Source organism: Capra hircus, chromosome 17, assembly GCF_001704415.2.
Source record: "Capra hircus breed San Clemente chromosome 17, ASM170441v1, whole genome shotgun sequence".
Classification (NCBI taxonomy): domain Eukaryota; kingdom Metazoa; phylum Chordata; class Mammalia; order Artiodactyla; family Bovidae; genus Capra; species Capra hircus.
This window is the reverse complement of record NC_030824.1, coordinates 65,560,226-65,579,039: the sequence shown is the minus strand read 5'-3', so window position 1 is coordinate 65,579,039 and position 18,814 is coordinate 65,560,226. Positions and strand designations below refer to the sequence as shown.

General features: G+C 35.8%; 1 protein-coding gene across 2 annotated transcripts in view; it reads left to right on the top strand.

Annotated features, from left to right (window-relative positions):
* Positions 1-18,814, top strand: part of FBXW7 (F-box and WD repeat domain containing 7) — a 222,256-nt gene that overhangs the window by 143,816 nt on the left and 59,626 nt on the right. Inside the window, exon 1 of one of the 2 annotated variants that reach the window (XM_005691175.3) lies at positions 13,723-14,042. The exons of the other annotated variant lie outside the window; for it this stretch is intronic. Coding sequence (XP_005691232.1) covers positions 13,896-14,042 — 147 coding nt within the window. The 5' untranslated portion in view covers positions 13,723-13,895. Of the gene's footprint in view, positions 1-13,722; positions 14,043-18,814 lie in introns of those variants that run through there. 2 annotated transcript variants of the gene reach the window in all.

Below are 18,814 nucleotides of genomic sequence, written 5' to 3'. Positions count from 1 at the left end.
GAAGGACTGATGCTGAAGCTGACACTCCAATACTTTGCCCACGTGATGTGAAGAACTGACTCACTGGAAAAGAGCCTGATGCTGGGAAGGACTGAAGGTGGGAGGAGAAGGGGATGACAGAGGATGAGATGGTTGGATGGCATCACCCACTCAATGGACGTGAGTTTGAGTCATCTCTGGGAGTTGGTGATGAACAGGGAGGCCTTGCGTGCTGCAGTCCATGTGGTCACAGAGTTGGACACAACTGAATGACTGAACTGAACTGTCACTATTAATTTCTATATTATATTTTGGAGCGAAAAGTAAGAGTATTTTCTCTTCAGCTACTATTGATGCTTCCCTTTTTGTAATGGAAGATTAGTGTGAACTCAGAGAAAATATAGTGTTTGCCTCCTCATAGCTCCATTGGTAAAGAATCCGCCTGCAATGCAAGAGACCCCGGTTCGATTCCTGGGTCAGGAAGATCATCCGGAGAAGGGATAGACTACCCACTCCAGTATTCTCGGGCTTCCCTTGTGGCCTAGTTGGTAAAGAATCCGCCTGCAATGAGGGAGACCTGGGTTCGATCCCTGGGTTGGGGAGATCCCCTGGAGAAGGGAAAGGCTACCCACTCCAGTACTGGTCTGGAGAATTTCGGGGACTATACAGTCCATGGGGTCACAAAGAGTCAGACACTACTGAGTGACTTTCACACACACACCTAGAGGAGAGTCTGATCATGTGACAGAGAAGGAGCAACCATATAGTTCAAGTCTTCAAAGAACCTTATCTTTTTAGTTTCTCTTCCTTACATTTGTTAATGTCAAGTTATTTCCTCAAATTAGTTACTATAAACAAGTGGTAAAACTTTGATCTTTAGTTTTAAATTTTACTGAGGAGTTAGTCCTCTTGAATCCTCATGAACTTCTCAACTTAGTCACTGCTCTGATAGACAGTGTTCTCTGATAAAGTTATATTTTGTGTAATGTTTGCTGTTTTTTGGATCGTTACCATTTTTTGAAAATTACACTTAATGCTATATTTTAACAGGCTGACGCTAGCCTCAGTGATTGAACACTGAGCTAGATTTCTGATCTTTTTCTCCGATTATGAAATTAGCTACATTTACGAAATAAATTATGCTAATATTTTAGTGACTGTTAATTGGTCAGTAGTGTAAAAAAAAAAAACCACACAGATCAGTGTCTGGATACAGTGGGAAACCATCTCCTTCCTAGAGAATGAGAGATATTAGATTCTATTGAGGGAATGAAGACATTAAAACTTTTTAACATGTATTTGGAGAAAACATTAGCTTATAGTTAAAATTTGGTTCAATTTAGCAATATTATTGAGCACCAAAAGAATTGCCATTTTTCTTCTAAGATGTGCCACAATTTAACCCTAACTTTTAAGGGAGTAGGAGAGGAAGGCATGGGGGCCTATTGCTGCGGCAAATGCTTGCATCTGCTATAAGAGCATTATGTTTCAAGAAGGGTGGTGGGGGTGGGACAAGTCCGGGCTTGAGGGTGTAAAGGTAAGATCACTCTGATTTTCTAAACAGTCAGAAGGCTTGGGAAAATCAGGTTAGTATGATTACTAGAAATGTTTCTAGACTAACATTCAGTTGTCTTGTAACTAGTCTCACTGCCAGTGCAGTGATTCCTGACTACGCTGAAATGATTTTCTTCCAAAAATCATTGTAACCTTATTTCTCCCATCACAGTTTATAGGAGACACAAACTCGAGGCATAGGGGCCAGACAGGTAATTTAAATGAATGAAATTAACGAAATAGACTAAGTATACTACCTGGGGAGCCAAAACATCTTTAAACAAAGGGGATGACTGAAACTTGGGATCCTAATATTGCCTATTTTCCAGTTTTTCAAGTTGCACTGTAATTCCAGATTTTTCAGTGATAATTTCTCAAGTTTTTGTATGTTGGCATCCAAATCTTTCAGAAGCATTTCTGTGAGTTGGTTTGACCCATAGACTACCCATTTCCAGTGGACATAATATGTGGAAGAAGAGTGTGCTGTTAATCAGTCATTGCAAAATTAAAATAGTTTTCATCCATTAAGGACATTTTGAGTTGGCTGGAGCGGAAGAGCACTGTATAGAGAGCACAAGGTCTTAGCAGGAATCCAAGGACATTTTTAGGTAGTGAACTGCCCAATGAATTAGCCCTGTTTAAAAGAAATTGTATCCTAACTTTCACAAGGAATTTGATGTGGCATATATATAAGAACACATAGAATAATCAATAATTATTATTGATAATTATTATGATAATTATCACAATTATCAATAATCATGACAATCAGAACCAGGGGAAATAGCGGAGTAGACTATAAAGACAAAGCTGTGATAAGAGGTAAGGAGTGGGTTACGATGAGTTGGACTAAGGTGTTACAGGTTGGCCTTTGGGGTCACAAAGAGTCAGACACAACTGAGCAATTAAACTGAACTGAACTGGCCTCTCATAAGGACTAGTATTCCTTCAAGTGTGACCCATCAGAAACATCTGGAATGCTTACTAAAAGTGCAACTTGCTGGGTTACAGTCCAGAACTACTTAACCAAGGAATATGTATTTTTAACAAACTCCTACATGATTTTTATGTAGATTAAAGTTTGTGTGACCTTGGATGGTCTGTCTGCTTCCTTATGATAAAATTAAGCGGAGAAAGTGCTGAGTCCTCTCAAGGGAAAATATGTCGGTCTCTCCCACACACACAAACCCCCTTCCCTAATAATATATCAAAAGAATTACTCACATGGGGCTTCATGAGTGATTCAGTGGACAGTGCCCTCAATAGCATAACATCTATAACAAACGCGTCAGTGCTTTTAAATACTGGTAAGTCACGTGGTAAAGAATCCGCCTGCCAGTGCAGGGGATACAAAAGATGCAGGTTCAGTCCCTGGAGAAGGAAATGGCAACCCAGTCCAGTGTTTTTGTCTGGAAAATCCCATGGACAGAGGAGCCTGGTGGGCTGCAGTCCACGGGGCTGCGGAGTCAGGCAGGACTCAGCAACTGAGCTCGAGATTGTGGTCTCTGAAGTCAGGACTGCGAAGGCTTTAAATGCTAGGTCTGTCACTTCATAGCACTTTGACCTTGGGCCAACTGCTCACCTCTCTCACAGTTTTAAGGATGGTAGTAGCGTCATGATACTGATGATAATTGTCAGTGTTATTAAGAAGGTGCAATGAGGTAATGTTGGTAAAGTACTTAGAAAGTAACTGGCAGATAATAAATCCTAATGAAATGTTAAGAATCATATTTCATAAGATTTGTTGTAATGTAAAAAGATTGTGCTAAGGCTAGCCTAACAGACTAGTACAGGCTAGAAAATACTATGCAAAGTATTTTTAGTTTCAAAGATATCAACTGTCTCAGGTGGGTTGAAACTATTCCACTAATTTTTGTCCAAGTTATTTTGACTTTTAGCATAGAGTTCAGCTGTTCGATATTGTAAATTTTGTTAGTACTAACTGGAAAGTGGTTTTGCTCCCTGACAGGTATTTGTTTTCCTAATTTGGTTGTTAATGTTAAACCTGGGAGGGATTTGAAAGAAAACCCAAAAGTACTTTTGGTAATCCTGGGGCTTTGAGTCCTCACATGAGGACTAGTTCTATTCAGTAATGCTAGTTCCTGAATTGAATAGCTGGAACTGGAATATATGCAAGAGAAAATTCTCTTTGGTACTTCTGTAGAAATTCTAGAATTACTGCTTGACACTATAGAATATATCTTTAGTTTTCATAGTTAAGAGATTATTATAAACAAACAAAAGCAGTCTTTACTAATGGAAGAATAATTTAAGTAAAAATGGTCTCTCCTTAGAATCTATTTTAGCGAACACAGTTTGTAAAGTGGTCTTTACTAATGGAAGGATAATTCAAGTAAAAATGGTCTCTCCTTAAAATCTATTTTAGCAAACACATTTTGTAAAGTGATGGTGTAAGCTACTAGATGTGTCTGGTGTAGAACATAGACTCGATTCCTCCTAATAAGAATTATTGTCAGAGTAGCACTTTGCCTGTAAACTTTAACCTCTAATTATATGAAGTATAAATAGAAGAATGATGATTATATGTATCGGTCACCAGGGCTAAAAATAATGTATAAGATTGGGTGGGATGGTTCCAGAAAAGGACATTTTTCACTGACATGTACCACGTTCTTCTGTTTGGTGGTCTTTGCTAATGCTACTATTAAAGATAATTTCTGTGCTTTAGAATAACAGTTGCCTTTAGAAGATGATGTACTTTCAAAGTGAAAAGTAAAACTTTTCCCCCCTATGTTTCTGATTGGCCTTAAATGGCAATTTCTAGTTATTGAAATCAGATGCAAATGAAAAATGGACATATGAAGAGAATACTGGTGAATTTTAAGAACTAAGTGCCAAGAGTCTTTCATTTGGTTCGCTATAGGTGTTGGTTTTATATGTCAACATTATAAATTTAATTGTCAGGAATGAATTGTTTGTACTTTACCAATATACCACCATCTGTTTTAGGGTCTAATGGGTGAAAAATTTAAATATGCTGAGGTGCATCTATAATGTTTATTACTTAAATTTTCAGTTTTCTGGTTTATTTCTTATTTCTCTCTGTTAGCTTTTATAGAAAAGAAGATTAAAACATTTAGACTCATTATTCTATATCATTTAGAAATCAGTAATCTTATTTCTAATCTTTATTATATTTTCATGTTTCCTTAGAAAAGAACAGAGCAGAGATTGCAAATTATCTTATGTAGTGATTTTTTAAAACATTTAAATATGTTGCAAATACATGAAAATCTGTGAAGTTCACATAAAAATATTGATCCTTCACCTTCTTTTGCAAATGTAGACTGTCTGGCCTCACTGGGTTCAGGTGTTTACATGACAACAGTTAAAATACCTTTTAAGTGGCCTTTCTAGTCCTTAAACCTGACCTGTTTCTCTCTTTTATTTTACCTGCACGCCTCTGTAGGCATTTGAATTTTGCTTAGAATGAAGACAAAGGCGTGATTGTAGGAAACAGAAAAAGTGAGTGGATTTTTCCTTTCTTAGTCACATATCAAACTAGTTTGGATATAAATCCAAGTCAAAGTAATATGTAACTGCTGCTGCTAAGTCGCTTCAATCGTGTCTGACTCTGTGCGACCCCATAGACGGCAGCCCCACCAGGTTCCCCCGTCCCTGGGATTCGCCAGGCAAGACAGTGGAGTGGGTTGCCATTTCCTTCTCCAATGCATGAAGTGAAAACTGAAAGTGGAGTTGCTCAGTCGTGTCCGACTCGAAGTGACCCCATGGACTGCAGCCCACCAGGCTCCTCCATCCATGGGATTTTCCAGGCAAGAGTACTGGAATGGGTTGCCATTGCCTTTTCCAATATGTAATAGTTTGTCAAATTTATTATTAAAATAACCAGAGACTTGCTAAACACCACATTTAAATGGGCATTATCAAGGTGGGAATTGATCACCAAAGTTTTTACCAATCTCCAAATACTTACTCATTTAAATTTTCATTCTAGCTCACGTGTTATCTTTTCCATTCTCATTAAATTTTGAAATGAAAGTTCTACTAGGATGACTATTAATCGTGTTACAACAGTAAACCAGTGTTCTTGGAGCTCCTTGTTTGGTAAGATGTTTCAATTATCTATTGCCATCTAACTGGCACCCCAAAGTTTTGCAAATAATTATTTTATGATTTCTCATTGTTTTTGTAGGTTGTGAATTTAGAAAGGGCTCAGTTGGGCACTGTCGATTTAGGGTTGAGGTCAGATGGTAGCTGGGGATGAAATCCCAGGCGCTGGAACAGCTGGGGGCTAGCCAAGAGTCTTTTCCTCCTCATGTGGTCTCGGGACTTACCCAGATGCAGTCTTTTCATCTGGGTTAGTTTGGGCTGCTTCATGGCATGGTGCCTCAGGGCAGTCAGACTGCTTACAGCAGAGCTACCTTGGGAGTATTCCAGCAGGCGAGAGGAGTATGGAGTCTCCTGTTTACAGCTTATCCTAGGAAGTCACATTCTGTCTTAGTTGAAACAGACTCACTTCTCAATGGAAGGAGTGTCGCAGTACACTGTCAGAACAGATTGCAAAGATGGGGGCCGTTGCTGTGACCATCTTTGAGAAGCCTAGTGTGCTATGGAAGGTCATTTTTTTGCTCTTATAGTTTATGTTTTTCATTGGTGCTTCATAAAAATCAGACTCACTAAAACGGATTTCATATGTAATATCTGTCTTTTGTAGAATTCCTTAAAATATAGGCGAATGATACCTCACAGTCTTGTCATGATATTAAGTGAAAGAAATCATGGCCTGCTAGGAAGGAACTCAAGTCAGTGTTTTATCCTTCCCTCACATCATTGTACCACTCTGAAATAATACGTATATTTTTTTCTAGGCTCTGTAGCTGCAAACTTCCTTTAGATCTCCTGTTGATCTCAGAGTCTCCTAGCATCCCTAGACCGGCCCCCTCCATCCTGAGAGCTTTCTGTGTCAGGCATAATCATTACTATAGGGACTGAATTTTGTCGTTTTCTTTGCTTTTACTCTTTCTTGATAAACGGTGTTTTATTTATTGGGAAGAATGAAAACTTGAACTGTCAGTTTAGTTTAACTTCAGCTATAAAATTAAGGTTGATGTTTATCAGATGATGTATTTTGTTGACTATGTATTTTGACAGTGTAAAAGGGCTGATGGAATCAGCTGTCAACCCGTTCAAGATATTAAAATATTTTCTATACTCAAAGTAATTCTGCACTTAAATTTGAGGTGAATATTGATAAGTGAATATTTATAATGAATAAATTATTCACTGAATATTGTTAAATCTCAGATGCTGTAATAGTATATTACTGTAAATTGTATAATTAACGTCATGAAACTGTTTACCTCACTCAAAATAACTGATTTTTACTTAAAATTGCATCAAAAATTCAACAGTGTAGGAAATGTAATTATCTCCCCCTCCTTACTATTTTAATTTCTTAAGTTGTTAACACTGTCAAATACCTTACATTTATTTTTCATAGGATAAATTCCTACAATGTGTTATCAATTTGGTGAACTGCATTATAGCTTAGTTTAATTTTTTTAAGGTATAGAAAGAAAACCCCATATTACTTATGGTGCTTTAAAGGAGTATAGTATTACATCCTTATGTATTACTCCGTGGCCCGTAGCGCTTTTCAGAGTTCTTACGAGAGAAGTAAATGGTTGATAAAATGTCTTTAGTTTAACTGAAAGATTAATGAAACTTTTATGCTTAAACTTGCTCATGAAAGTAAATTAAACTATGGACCTTAAAAAGCTGAAATTAAAGAAGTTTTTGTCTTCTTTCTTGTACTAAACTTTTATTTTGTGAATCGCAGAAAATTAAGTTGCTTTTAAATTACTCTATCATCACATGAAGTTTTTGCATGATTGAAATACCTGTAATTACTATGTCATTTTTGTCATTGTTGACTTAAAGGTGTAGCTATAATAATCATCTGCTAAATTCTTGGAGAGCAGCTGTGTAAGACCAGTTTTAACAGCTGGGGTAACCCAGCACAGACTATAAGAGTTGAACTTGATCTTGAGGCAAGTTATGTTATAGTCACTGAGAACTTCATACTAGACATTTCTGAAATACTTAATTCAACCCAATAGGTGGGTTTTTGTTTTATCACAAATATTTCTTTAAACATTTAATGAAAATAGTGAGGAAAAGTATCATCTTGATATTAATAACTAAAGTTCTAAGCCAAAATATGGGAACAAAATCCAAAGTCAGTTACTCATTTAAAAAAGTCAAATGTACTCTGAATGTCACTGTTTATGCCAGTTTTGTAAACGTGAAATTAAGAGATTTTTGCTCCTTGGAAGGAAAACTGTGAGAAACCTAGATAGTGTATTAAAAAGCAGAATCATCATTTTGCTGACAAAGGTCGATATAGTCGAAGCTTTGGTTTTTCCAGTATTCGTGTATGGATGTGAGAGTTTGGACCTTAAAGAAGGCTGAGCACCAAAGAATTGACGCTTTTGAACTGTGGTGCTGAAGAAGACTTTTGAGAGTCCCTTGGACAGCAAGGAGATCAAGCCAGTCAATCCTAAAGGAAATCAACTCTGAATATTTGTTGGAAGAGCTGATGCTGAAGCTGAAGCTCCAGTACTTTGGCTTGGATGCCAAGAGCCAACTCATTTGAAAAGACCCTATCCTGGGAAAGATTGAAGGCAAAAGGTAGCAGAGAATAAGATGGTTACATAGCATCACTGACTCAGTGTACATGAATTTGAGCAAACTCTGGGAGACAGTGAAGGACAGAGGAGCCTGATGTTGCAGTCACAAAGTGTTGAACATGACATAGTGATTGAACAACAAGAACAACCTAAGATTAGGAAAGACTAAAAAACAATGACTTAGATACAGAGAGTAATCTGTCTCACTCTATATCCCAGCATAAATGAGTATGCTTTATAATACCATATTTTCATCTCAAAAGGATATTGATTCTGATTTATTCCACTTTCAGTTGAGTTTAGTCGCTCAGTCGTGTCTGACTCTTTGCGACCCCATGAATTGCAGCACGCCAGGCCTCCATGTCCATCACCAACTCCCAGAGTTTACCCAAACTCATGTGCATCGAGTCAGTGATGCCATCCAGCCATCTCATCCTCTGTTGTCTCCTTTTCCTCCTCCTCCCAAACCCTCCCAGCATCAGGGTCTTTTCCAGTGAGTCAACTCTTCGCATGAGGTGGCCAAAGTATTGGAATTTCAGCTTTAGCATCAGTCCTTCCAGTGAACACCCAGGACTGATCTCCTTTAGGATGGATTGGTTAGATCTTGCAGTCCAACTGACTCTCAGGAGTCTTCTCCAACACCACAGTTCAAAAGCATCAATTCTTCAGTCCTCAGTGGTGGTATAATTTTTGGAATCTGGAAATTTTCTGTTTCTGTTAGTACAAAAGAGTAAGTCACTTGTTGCTTAAAGTCACAGACATAAATGATAGTTTCCCTGTCAAAAGTTTTTGAAATGAGACTTTGAAAACTTAGGGTACAAAATTAGAAATACTTACAGGCTAATTTGTATCTTCCCAAGTGATTTGTTTTAGCTGATTCAAGAATAGTTTATGAAAAATAGAAAATCTTTATGCTGCTCATATGATGTGGACTTTGGTCTGGAGCAGTTAAATCACGGGCCTTCTGTATAATAATGTATGAAAGAAGCAGTCAAAATCCAGAATAAGCTGCTGTAAATCTTATCATTGTTGTAAGAGAATTGGAGTGTATGGAACTGTAATACATTTTAGAAATACCATATCATTGGTATTTTGTTACGTGTAGCATTTATATTTTAATGATCTGTGGCTAGTGCAAATGTTTAGAAGAAAGAAAATCAGAGAGTGATAAGCAGGCAAAATATCTTGTATAGAGAATCTTCTCTTTATCACAGCTTCCCCAATATTGAGTTCTTTTTGGATGGATAGTGTTATCTGGAATATTAAAATACTACAACATAACTACTAAGATGTTCCAGCTTAATTTTTAAATAAAATTTTGAAAGAATTTAGGAAGTCTTCCTAGAAATTGTTGAGGATTCTGTTCTAAAACATTCTAGTCCAAAATTATCATAGCTGGATTTTGCATCTTTGCTTGCTTTCTTAGTGATTTCTAAGGTTGAAATGTAATCTGCAAAGCTCTATTTTTTTTTTTATCCTAGTAGTAATGGCAGCTAGCAGTATTGAGCACTTACTAATGTAAAGCATTGTTCTGTGTCTCACTTACATTAACAGATGCAATCTTGATAACTGTCCTGTGAGGTGAGTTCTATATAGATGAAATTGAAGCATAGGGGCATTAATTTAAGGACATACCACTAACAAGTGATAGAACCCAGCTTTGAACTATGGCAGTTTGACTCCAGCATCAATATTTTGACTTACTTATTATACTTCCGTAATATTTGTTGATATCATTTTAAAAAGAGCTTGTCTGTTTTGAAAAATCCCAGTTTGGATGGGGGTTCATAATTAAGGTTATCTTTAATGTTTTAAGCATAATTTAGACTAAAAATTTTTTTTCTTGAACACATGGAACTAGCTGCATTTTAAAATATTAGCCACTGGGCTTCTACATGTTGTCTACAGTTTCCTTCATTGACTAGGGTTTTCATCTGTATTTGAAGATTTTGTATTTTGGTCATTTCCATGCTGATTTAGTGAAGACGAAATGGCAACTCACTACAGTATTCTTCCTGGAGAACCCCATGGACAGAGGAGCCTGGCGGATACGACTGAGCACAGACACATGCTGATTTAGAACATTGCTTTACAACTTCTGTTAACTTGATTGCTCAGAAAAAAGATGAAACAGTAGTTTGGGAATTGGTACTCACTCTGCTCAATCGCTAATATTGTCTCTTTTTCGCAGAAGTATATTGTAGACATGTAATGTAAGTGTTTGCTTGAGTTGCAATGCTCCATACTATCCAGTTGAGGGCAGCTACTTACTGATTTTAAAAATGAGTTGAATTAGAATGTCACCACTTGTGTTTACCAAAACTTGATATCTAGTGTAAAACACATTTAATATATAAAACTGCTTTAATGTTCATTTCTATTATTACCATAAATAATTTCTTAGAAATGGAAAACTAGTTTTACTTCATAATAATTTTGCCCTCTTAAAAGCAGTAAGATGAGCCCTGTTTATTTTAGTTTTAATTTCCCCAGTCCAAATTCTTTGCAATTCCAAATCTCCTCCCCTTTCCCTGCTTTAGGATCAGAATCCAAGAAGATTAGAGAAGTTCATATCATCCTTACCTTCAAGCTATCTACCTGCAAATGCATGTGATCACAGAGTTTTTAGACAGAAAAGGGAAAACTGATGTTCAGTATGGTATCTTTATTAAGTGCAAGTTGAAATTGGAGTTCATCTGATTCATTTTTGTCTGCAGAACAGTTAAACTAGTGGAATGTAGTACACGCTTCTAATTTTTCTGGATTGAAATAACACCACAGTTTAAAGTATATCTTCTGTGTGGTTCCAAGAAATGAATTTTGAGGGGTTAATTAACTGACTGATTTCAGACATATCACTGAGAGAGATTTTCTTTTTTTTTTTTAGAATAATGTCAGTCTGCATAAAGCTGTATGTAATATTAACAAAGTAGACACTGATAGTAACTTGGAGGAGGGCATTCTGTGTGAGCAGCTTTAACAAAGGGATTTATTTTCCAAATAAGGAGAAAAAAACACTATATGACTGAAGGTTTTTTTTTTAATTATACTTGTGTTAAGAAATAAAGTGAGCACCAGATGAAATGCCGAGACTGGAGTGAGGCTAGAGACATTCATTCTGCAAGGCAGTGGATAGTTCAGTGGGGCCGTAGACGTGTTTTTCTTAGATATCAGTCTCAGCTTTTTCTGCCATATCAACTTACAGTTTTCTAGTACCTTCTCTCCTATCCCTAGATCTCTATTGGTCCCCTCCCCCCCAGTGATTATAGTAGTATTCTTAGTCATTTCCTTTTTTATTAAAGCATTGCTTTTATTGTGATTAAGTACCTATAACATAAGATTTACCATGTTTAAGTGTTCGATTCACTGGCTTCACACACAGTCCCAGTGTCGTGCAGCCGTTCACACTGTCATCACCAGAATCTCTTTTATCTTTTCCAACAGAAATTCTGTGCCCTTGGAACACTAGCTCCTCATTGCTCATATAAGTGGAATCATACAATAGTTTTCCTTTCTTGACTTACTTCACTTACCTTCAAAATTTACCTATGTTACGTCTGAATTTTCTTGCTCTTTGGGCTGAATGATGTTCTTTGTATATGTGTGTGCCACTGTTTTCACCCGTTCATCCATCAGTGGCTCCTTAGGTTGTTTCCCCACCTCTCGGCTTTCGTGAATAATGATGTTGTGAACATGGGTGTACAAATATCTGTGTGAGCCCTGGTTTTAGTTCTTTTGGGTGTATTTCCAAAAGTGGAATTGCTAGATCACAGTAATTTTTTGAGGAATCTCTCTGTTTTCTACAGTAGCTTTGTCCGTCTTACATTCCCACCAACAGCAGACAGGGTCCCAGTTTCTCCACATCATTGCTAAAACTTATTTTCTGTGTGTGTGTGTGTGTGTGTGTGTGTGTTGTGTGTGTATAAGTAATAACCGTGTTAATGGATGTTCAGTGTGGTTCAGGTTTTGGTTTGCGTTTCCCTAATGATTAGTGATATTGAGCATCTTTACATGTGCTTATTGGTGTGTGTGTATATATATATATATATTATCTGCTTGGATGTTGAATGGATGAATGCAGTTGTTTACTTTTGTATAAGTAAAAATGTCACCTCTGCTAATGATTTTGCATTTTCAAGTATTAATTCATTTTAAATTGTGATGTCAGAGAAGGGTGTACTTTAAGAAAATAGCATCATGGCTGGACTAGGGGTATTTCTTGTGTGTGGGTTGCCTTCCCAGCAACCCACTTGCTAATATTTAGTAAGATAGATCTCTCCAGAATCAAAGAAGAAATCACCCATTTCTGACACTTCTCTTTTCTAATTCTCTCCATATCACATTCTAAAAATCTATAAATACAGTTGGAAAGAGCGAGAAGTAAGATGACTGGCTTTTGGAAGAAGAAAGTAGAATGGAAGCAGAGAACAAGCTAAGTGGCTGAGCATTGTGAATGGATAGTTCACATCTGTTATCTACCATCTATTTCAAAACTACTACCCATTCTCACACTAAGATTTTTAAAAATCTTCATAACGTTCTAGTTTGTGGGCTTGCATATGAAATATAACATAAAGATTAATGTGGCATAAGTGGTTAATTTAGGAAACTATTTGAGATAATGCTAGAAAGATGAGTTTGGGGCCACTTGGAGGAGAGTTTTCATCTCCAAACTTTATCTTAGGCGTTGGGGAACCATTCAGAGTTCTTGAGAAGTGGATTGTGTAGCACATTCCATCTCCATGTTTTAGAAAGATATATCTGACTGTGGTATATCAGAGAAATTAGGCCCTAAGGATTTGTGATGAGCTGGTTAGTAATTATTCGTTTTACTTTAATTACATCACAGGTTATATTTATAAGTATTTGGGTTTTAAGGTATATTTAATCAGTCACGGGACTGTTATACTTTCAAGTGGAATTGCTAAGTATTTCAGAATTATAGAGATTGAACTGAAATTTGCAAACTAAAATGTCACCTGTTAAGACTAACCTGAAGTGTTTATTATTAACTATCCAGAACTAGAGTCGATTTAATGTCTTAGTGAGTATGAGGTAAAGAATGGTACGTATAGAAGAGGAAAAGAGCTTACTAAAGACAAACACTTGAAGATACAGTGCTTATTCTGAATTTAGCTAAGATAGGACAAATGTATGTTTATAGTGTTTGAGCATGCATAAATACTGCCCTTAAATTTGAAGCACAGTTCAAAACACTCCTAAAATAATAATGTTGATATTTGCTTAAGAAAGGCAATAAATATTCAAAAGAAAATACAGTGATTAACTTTTGGATTTTTATAGAGAAAAGTTCACTTTCACTTTCTAGGGAGTATACCTAGGTTAGTCACTGGAGAAGTTTTCGAAGGGACCCTGTGGCACAGCCCTGCTCTGGTTGTCTTACTGACTTTGTAAGGGAGGTTCACCAGCTGTTTGACTGGCAGGAGCAGGAGCTTTCACTTCAGTAGTTTATAATTCCTGGCTATTCTAGGATAGTTTGCACTTCACCAAGCCTCAGACAGGTCAGGACATTCGGTAGGAGAAGGTTGAAAGACAAAAGCAGCAGGCCTTGGGTTCTCAGCCTTTTTTTTTTTTAATTAGAAAGTTGTATTTTAATTTGGTGCTTAGAGTTTTTAGTAATGTGCCTGTATTACATGTAGAGAGTATTCATCAGCCAAGAGGAGTTTTAAAATGTCAAAACCGGGGAAGGCTACTCTAAACCATGGCTTGGTTCCTGTTGATCTTAAAAGTGCAAAAGAGCCTCTACCACATCAAACCGTGATGAAGATATTTAGCATTAGCATCATTGCCCAAGGCCTCCCGTTTTGTCGAAGACGGGTAAGTCTTACACATTTTAAAAACAGGAATATTTATTGAAATGAACTACTTCTGCCTCTTTTGGTGAAAACATGCTTCAAATTTCAATTGATATTTATAACTAAAACTATCGGAGCATTATGTTGCCCCTGAGAACTTCTGTAAGTGACAGTTTTAGTAACATGATAGAGAGTCTTGAGGGCAAGGTTACCTAATTTACCTTTTTGTCTTTCTCATTTATTTTTATGGTATTAGAATTCTTTAAACTTACTTAAAATTGGTAGACTTAAAAACTGTGTTTTGAAATATGTTGGCAAATACTGAAAACCCAAATTTGTTGTTTTTATTTTGTGGGAAAAGTAAAGAGCTGGTGGGACTGTCCTTTAACATGGGAATTACAGTATCTAGCTCTTATAAAGAGTTTATTTGGAACTTGAAGCTGGATTATTTTTAAATCACTATTTTTTAAATTAAACAACATAATAGAGACATTACTTTTTGCTGTTATGTAAAATAAAACTAGTGTGCTGTTGTGTGGCAGTTACGATGTAGTTTATATATAGACAATCCTGAAGTAACAAACATTTTGTAGAATTTGTACTAATCTATAATCAGGTTATGATTTTCTGTATGTTCTTCAGGATAACATTCTCCTCCCCGCCAAGTTTTGACCCTGTTAATATTAATGGTTTTGTTGTATTTTTCCAGTTACTTCATATTGTCATTTTGAATTATTAACTAGAGTAATATATTTTTAGATCTAGTATATGTTTAGGATCCTGAACACATTAAACCAAAAAATACCTGTCAGAGATGCACATATCCATACTATTAATGTTTTAGTCCTTTTTAATCCTCTCCTCTTTTCTTTTAACTGAAAGACAAATATTCTGTTAAACAAATAGGTTAACTTATAATACCTGAAAAATATTTTTCCTCTTTATTTGCTGGGACTTAAATAGCCTTTGTAAAAATACGTTTTCTAATTACTTTAGTTTTTGAGCTGTTTCTACTTCTACTCCAAATAAGTGGTAGCCATGTTGAAAAGCATTTTAAGTAGGTTTTAAATGTAACACAAATTAAACATTGAATATAAAATATAAATCCCTCTGTCACCTAATTTTCTTCCTTACTGTGTTTTCAGAAAGTGTTTCTTTTTTTCTTTAAATCTTTTCTTTTTTCGCTTTGTCACTTTTATAACTTTTATAACTGAATGAGGTCACTGCTCTGATTTAAGCATTTACACAGAGCATTTTCTAGTAGCCTCTTTAAGGTCATTAATACATTAATTTTTTATTTTAATACTTCTGTAAAAAATATCAATACAAGTAAACCGTCAAATTTAGGAAAACAAATTGGAATTTTTTGATTGAGGGGTTAAGATATTGACAATCAATGTAATTTTTTTCTTGTTGAATATTTCTAATAAACTTAAGTACACTGTATGACAGATTACTTCATTATGTCACACTGTGTGTTTTCTGTCTTCATCTTCTTTACATGAAACTTAAAAGAATCAGGAGCAGATTCTATTAGGAAAATTTAATAGACACCGTGAAGGCTTTCCTCGAGGGTTTCCTAGGGTCGCTATTCAGATTGACTTTTCTAGGTTACTGTTGACGTTAAATTATAGCCTGGCATTTGTAATTACAGGAGAGTACTAGATCTGAAAAGTAGAATTCAAACTAGAACATCATTCTAATTTAGGGGAAGATAGTTAGAAAACAGAATTAACACACTCATTTTCAGACTGCCTGCCAATAATTTACTATTGCATAACTCATTGACTCTGACTACTAGAAATGTTAGAGGGCTAGTGTAATTATATCCCCATCCTCTCCTTTTTGCAACTGGTTAATTTAAGTAGCTTTGATTCACATGTTCTTTGTTGTTTAACTTACTTATTTTCCCTTAGTAATGTTAATGATAGACACTTTAAATGTATATTTTATCAAAGATCTTGAAAAGACTTCCGGTGTGATATGAAATTAATCATATTTTGTATCTAACATCCAGTATATCTTTCATTAGATGTGTTTAGCCTCTTTTAATCAAATTATTATACATTGACCACATGTGTATAGACTTCTCTGTTTTGTAGGCCATTTTTTTTCTTCTAAGTAGTGAGCTAATACTGTGTGACCTCTTAAAAGACTGTGTAGGTTTGACTTGTTAAAAGTTGAAAAATAATGTTATTGCCCCTCCATTCATCATAGGTATTGATCTATTGAATGTTTGCACAATAAAATAACTTTTTAAATTGTGAAAAATTCTTTGGAATAGTTTTCATAACTACAACTTCAATTTATAGCTCTTGAAATGCTTTCACAGAATTAATTTACTCCATCATTAAGTACTATCAGTATTACTAGTCTAATTTATTATTATGTAAATGATTTTGGTTTCTAAAATAAATGATCATCCTTTAAAGGGAGAGAAAATTTACAGGAAAAACTGAGTTTATAAAATCACTGGAAAATTGTTTTATTTTTCTTTGAAATTGGAATGCCTATATGGTAATACTGTATTTCCAAATCCTAAGATACATTATTTTTCTACATTTTAAACATATATGACATATCCTGTCTTGTTGGAATTTCATAGCTTATCTGGCACCATTTTTTGCTTTCTGATGATAAGAGAAATAATAATATATTGCAATTAATAATAGTATGTTGAAAGAAAATTCACTTTAAGGCTTAAATCTTGAACTCCTTTTGTTTTTGTTCGGAGACTTTTAAGCATTTACAATATTCTCATAAGGTTATTCTTCAGTGTTACTTTTTGGTATAAATTTCTAAGTGACGTGAAATTCATGGTTTATATCCAGGCTTTAAAAGGTACCTGGTTGACTGTGGATTTATCGAAAAATATGTTTTTAGAGTGCATTTATATTCTTGCATTTGAACCACATACCAGTTGTGTAGCATAAGCAGCAGTAGCAGAGCTGAGTAAGAGAATGGGGTGAAACTGCTGGTGGAAGCTGTAGGGAGGTGAAGGGGAGGCAGTATGGTGTGGAACTTGTTCCCCTGAAGCCCAGGAGCTCAGGCAACGATGAAATATATGACTAGTTTTCTGATAGTTGAAAATAATTTTGTAGTGGTTATATTCTATACCAAGTTCTGTTTAAAGTACCGTGTCCGTGTTTAGAAATAAACACTTTGCTTTAAAATGAAAATGGAGATAAAATTAAAATAGAATATTTGTGTCATTTGAGAAAATATTTGAGTTAATAGCACTCCTGTGTACTGTTATCATTGTGCACGTGCCTGCTCAGTCGCCTCAGTCGTATCTGACTCTTTGTGACCCTATGGACTGTAACCCAACAGCTCCTCTGTCTTTGGGATTCTCCAGGCAAGAATACTGGAGTGGGTTGCCATGCCCTCCTCCAGGGGACTTTTCTGACCCAGGAATCAAACCTGTGTCTCCTGCATTGCAGGCAGATTTTTTAGCAATAGTTTAAGTCAAGGGTCCACAAGGGTCCTTTTTCCGCAGAGGGCCAGCAACTGTTTTGGGCTTTGTGGACCAAATAGTCACTATAGAACTACTGAGCTCTGCCATTGTTTGAAAGTAGCTGTAGACAATACTTACAGGAGTGGCTGAATCGACATGATTGTGTTTTAATAAAACTGTATTCATGTAACAGTAACAGTGACATAGGTTTTTAGGATTACAGTACTACCATAGTAAATCTTGTGCATACATCTTTTTGTTTGAATATAAGTTTCAGTTAACAGTTAAGTTTTAGAAAGATTGTTAGAGCCATAAGCCTTTTCATTCCTTTAGAAATCCTGATTCTCTCTTCTAATTCTTTTGTAGCTATGTAGAGAAACATGTTTATGTGCCTAATCACTAGAATTTTTTCATCCTACTTGTTAATTTACCTTCTCAATATACAGTTGTTGGTTAATCGCTAAGTTGTGTCTGAATTTTTTGCGATCCCATGGACTATAGCCCTCAAGGCTCCTCTGTCAGTGGGATTTCCCAGGCAAGAATACTGGAGAGGTTGCCATTTCCTTCTCTAGGGGAACTTCCCAACCCAGGGATCAGACTGCATCTCTTATGTTGGCAGGAGGATTCATTACCACTGAGCCCCAGGAAAGCCTTGCTATCATTGTAAAAGAATCTACTAAATACACTGTGCGTTCTCCAGCTATTTTATGTATTTTAATTAACTTTTAAATGTTTGTTAATGTTGTAAGTTAGGTATTATCTCCACTTGGTGTACTTGAAAGCCAAGGCTCAAACAACTTACCTCTCCCCAATTCTCTTGATAAATAGTAAAGCTGGTGTTTAACCTCAGGACTCTCCAGTGCCACAGGTAGTAGCTGTTCTCTTTCTACTATATTTTTTAACCTTCTTTTTAAAATGAACTTAAACTTTTTTCAACCACTTTATATTTTGAAGGGTAAGCCTGGGAACCTATCAATGTTGACATTGTTTCTTTGACAAAATTCATTCAAAGCTTCAAATAATTGACCTGAAGATAACTTTGGTAGCATATTATATTTATACATTGAGTATTTTTTGTGTACTCTCTTTTTAAAATGTTTCATTTGTAAAGTTATCCCATAGATGATGAAATGATTCTAGTCATAAAAAACTAGAAATATTCAAACAGTATATCTGTTTATTGTCTTTCTATAAGCTGAGGGGTGGTACCTGTTAAAGAAAAAGTTATTCATAACCCTTGTTAAAATCAAGACAGACGTTCAGGAGGACTGTCATGGTACCTGTAGGGACTATTACTAGTCTGTGCATGCTAAGTTGCTTCAGTCATGTCCGACTATGTG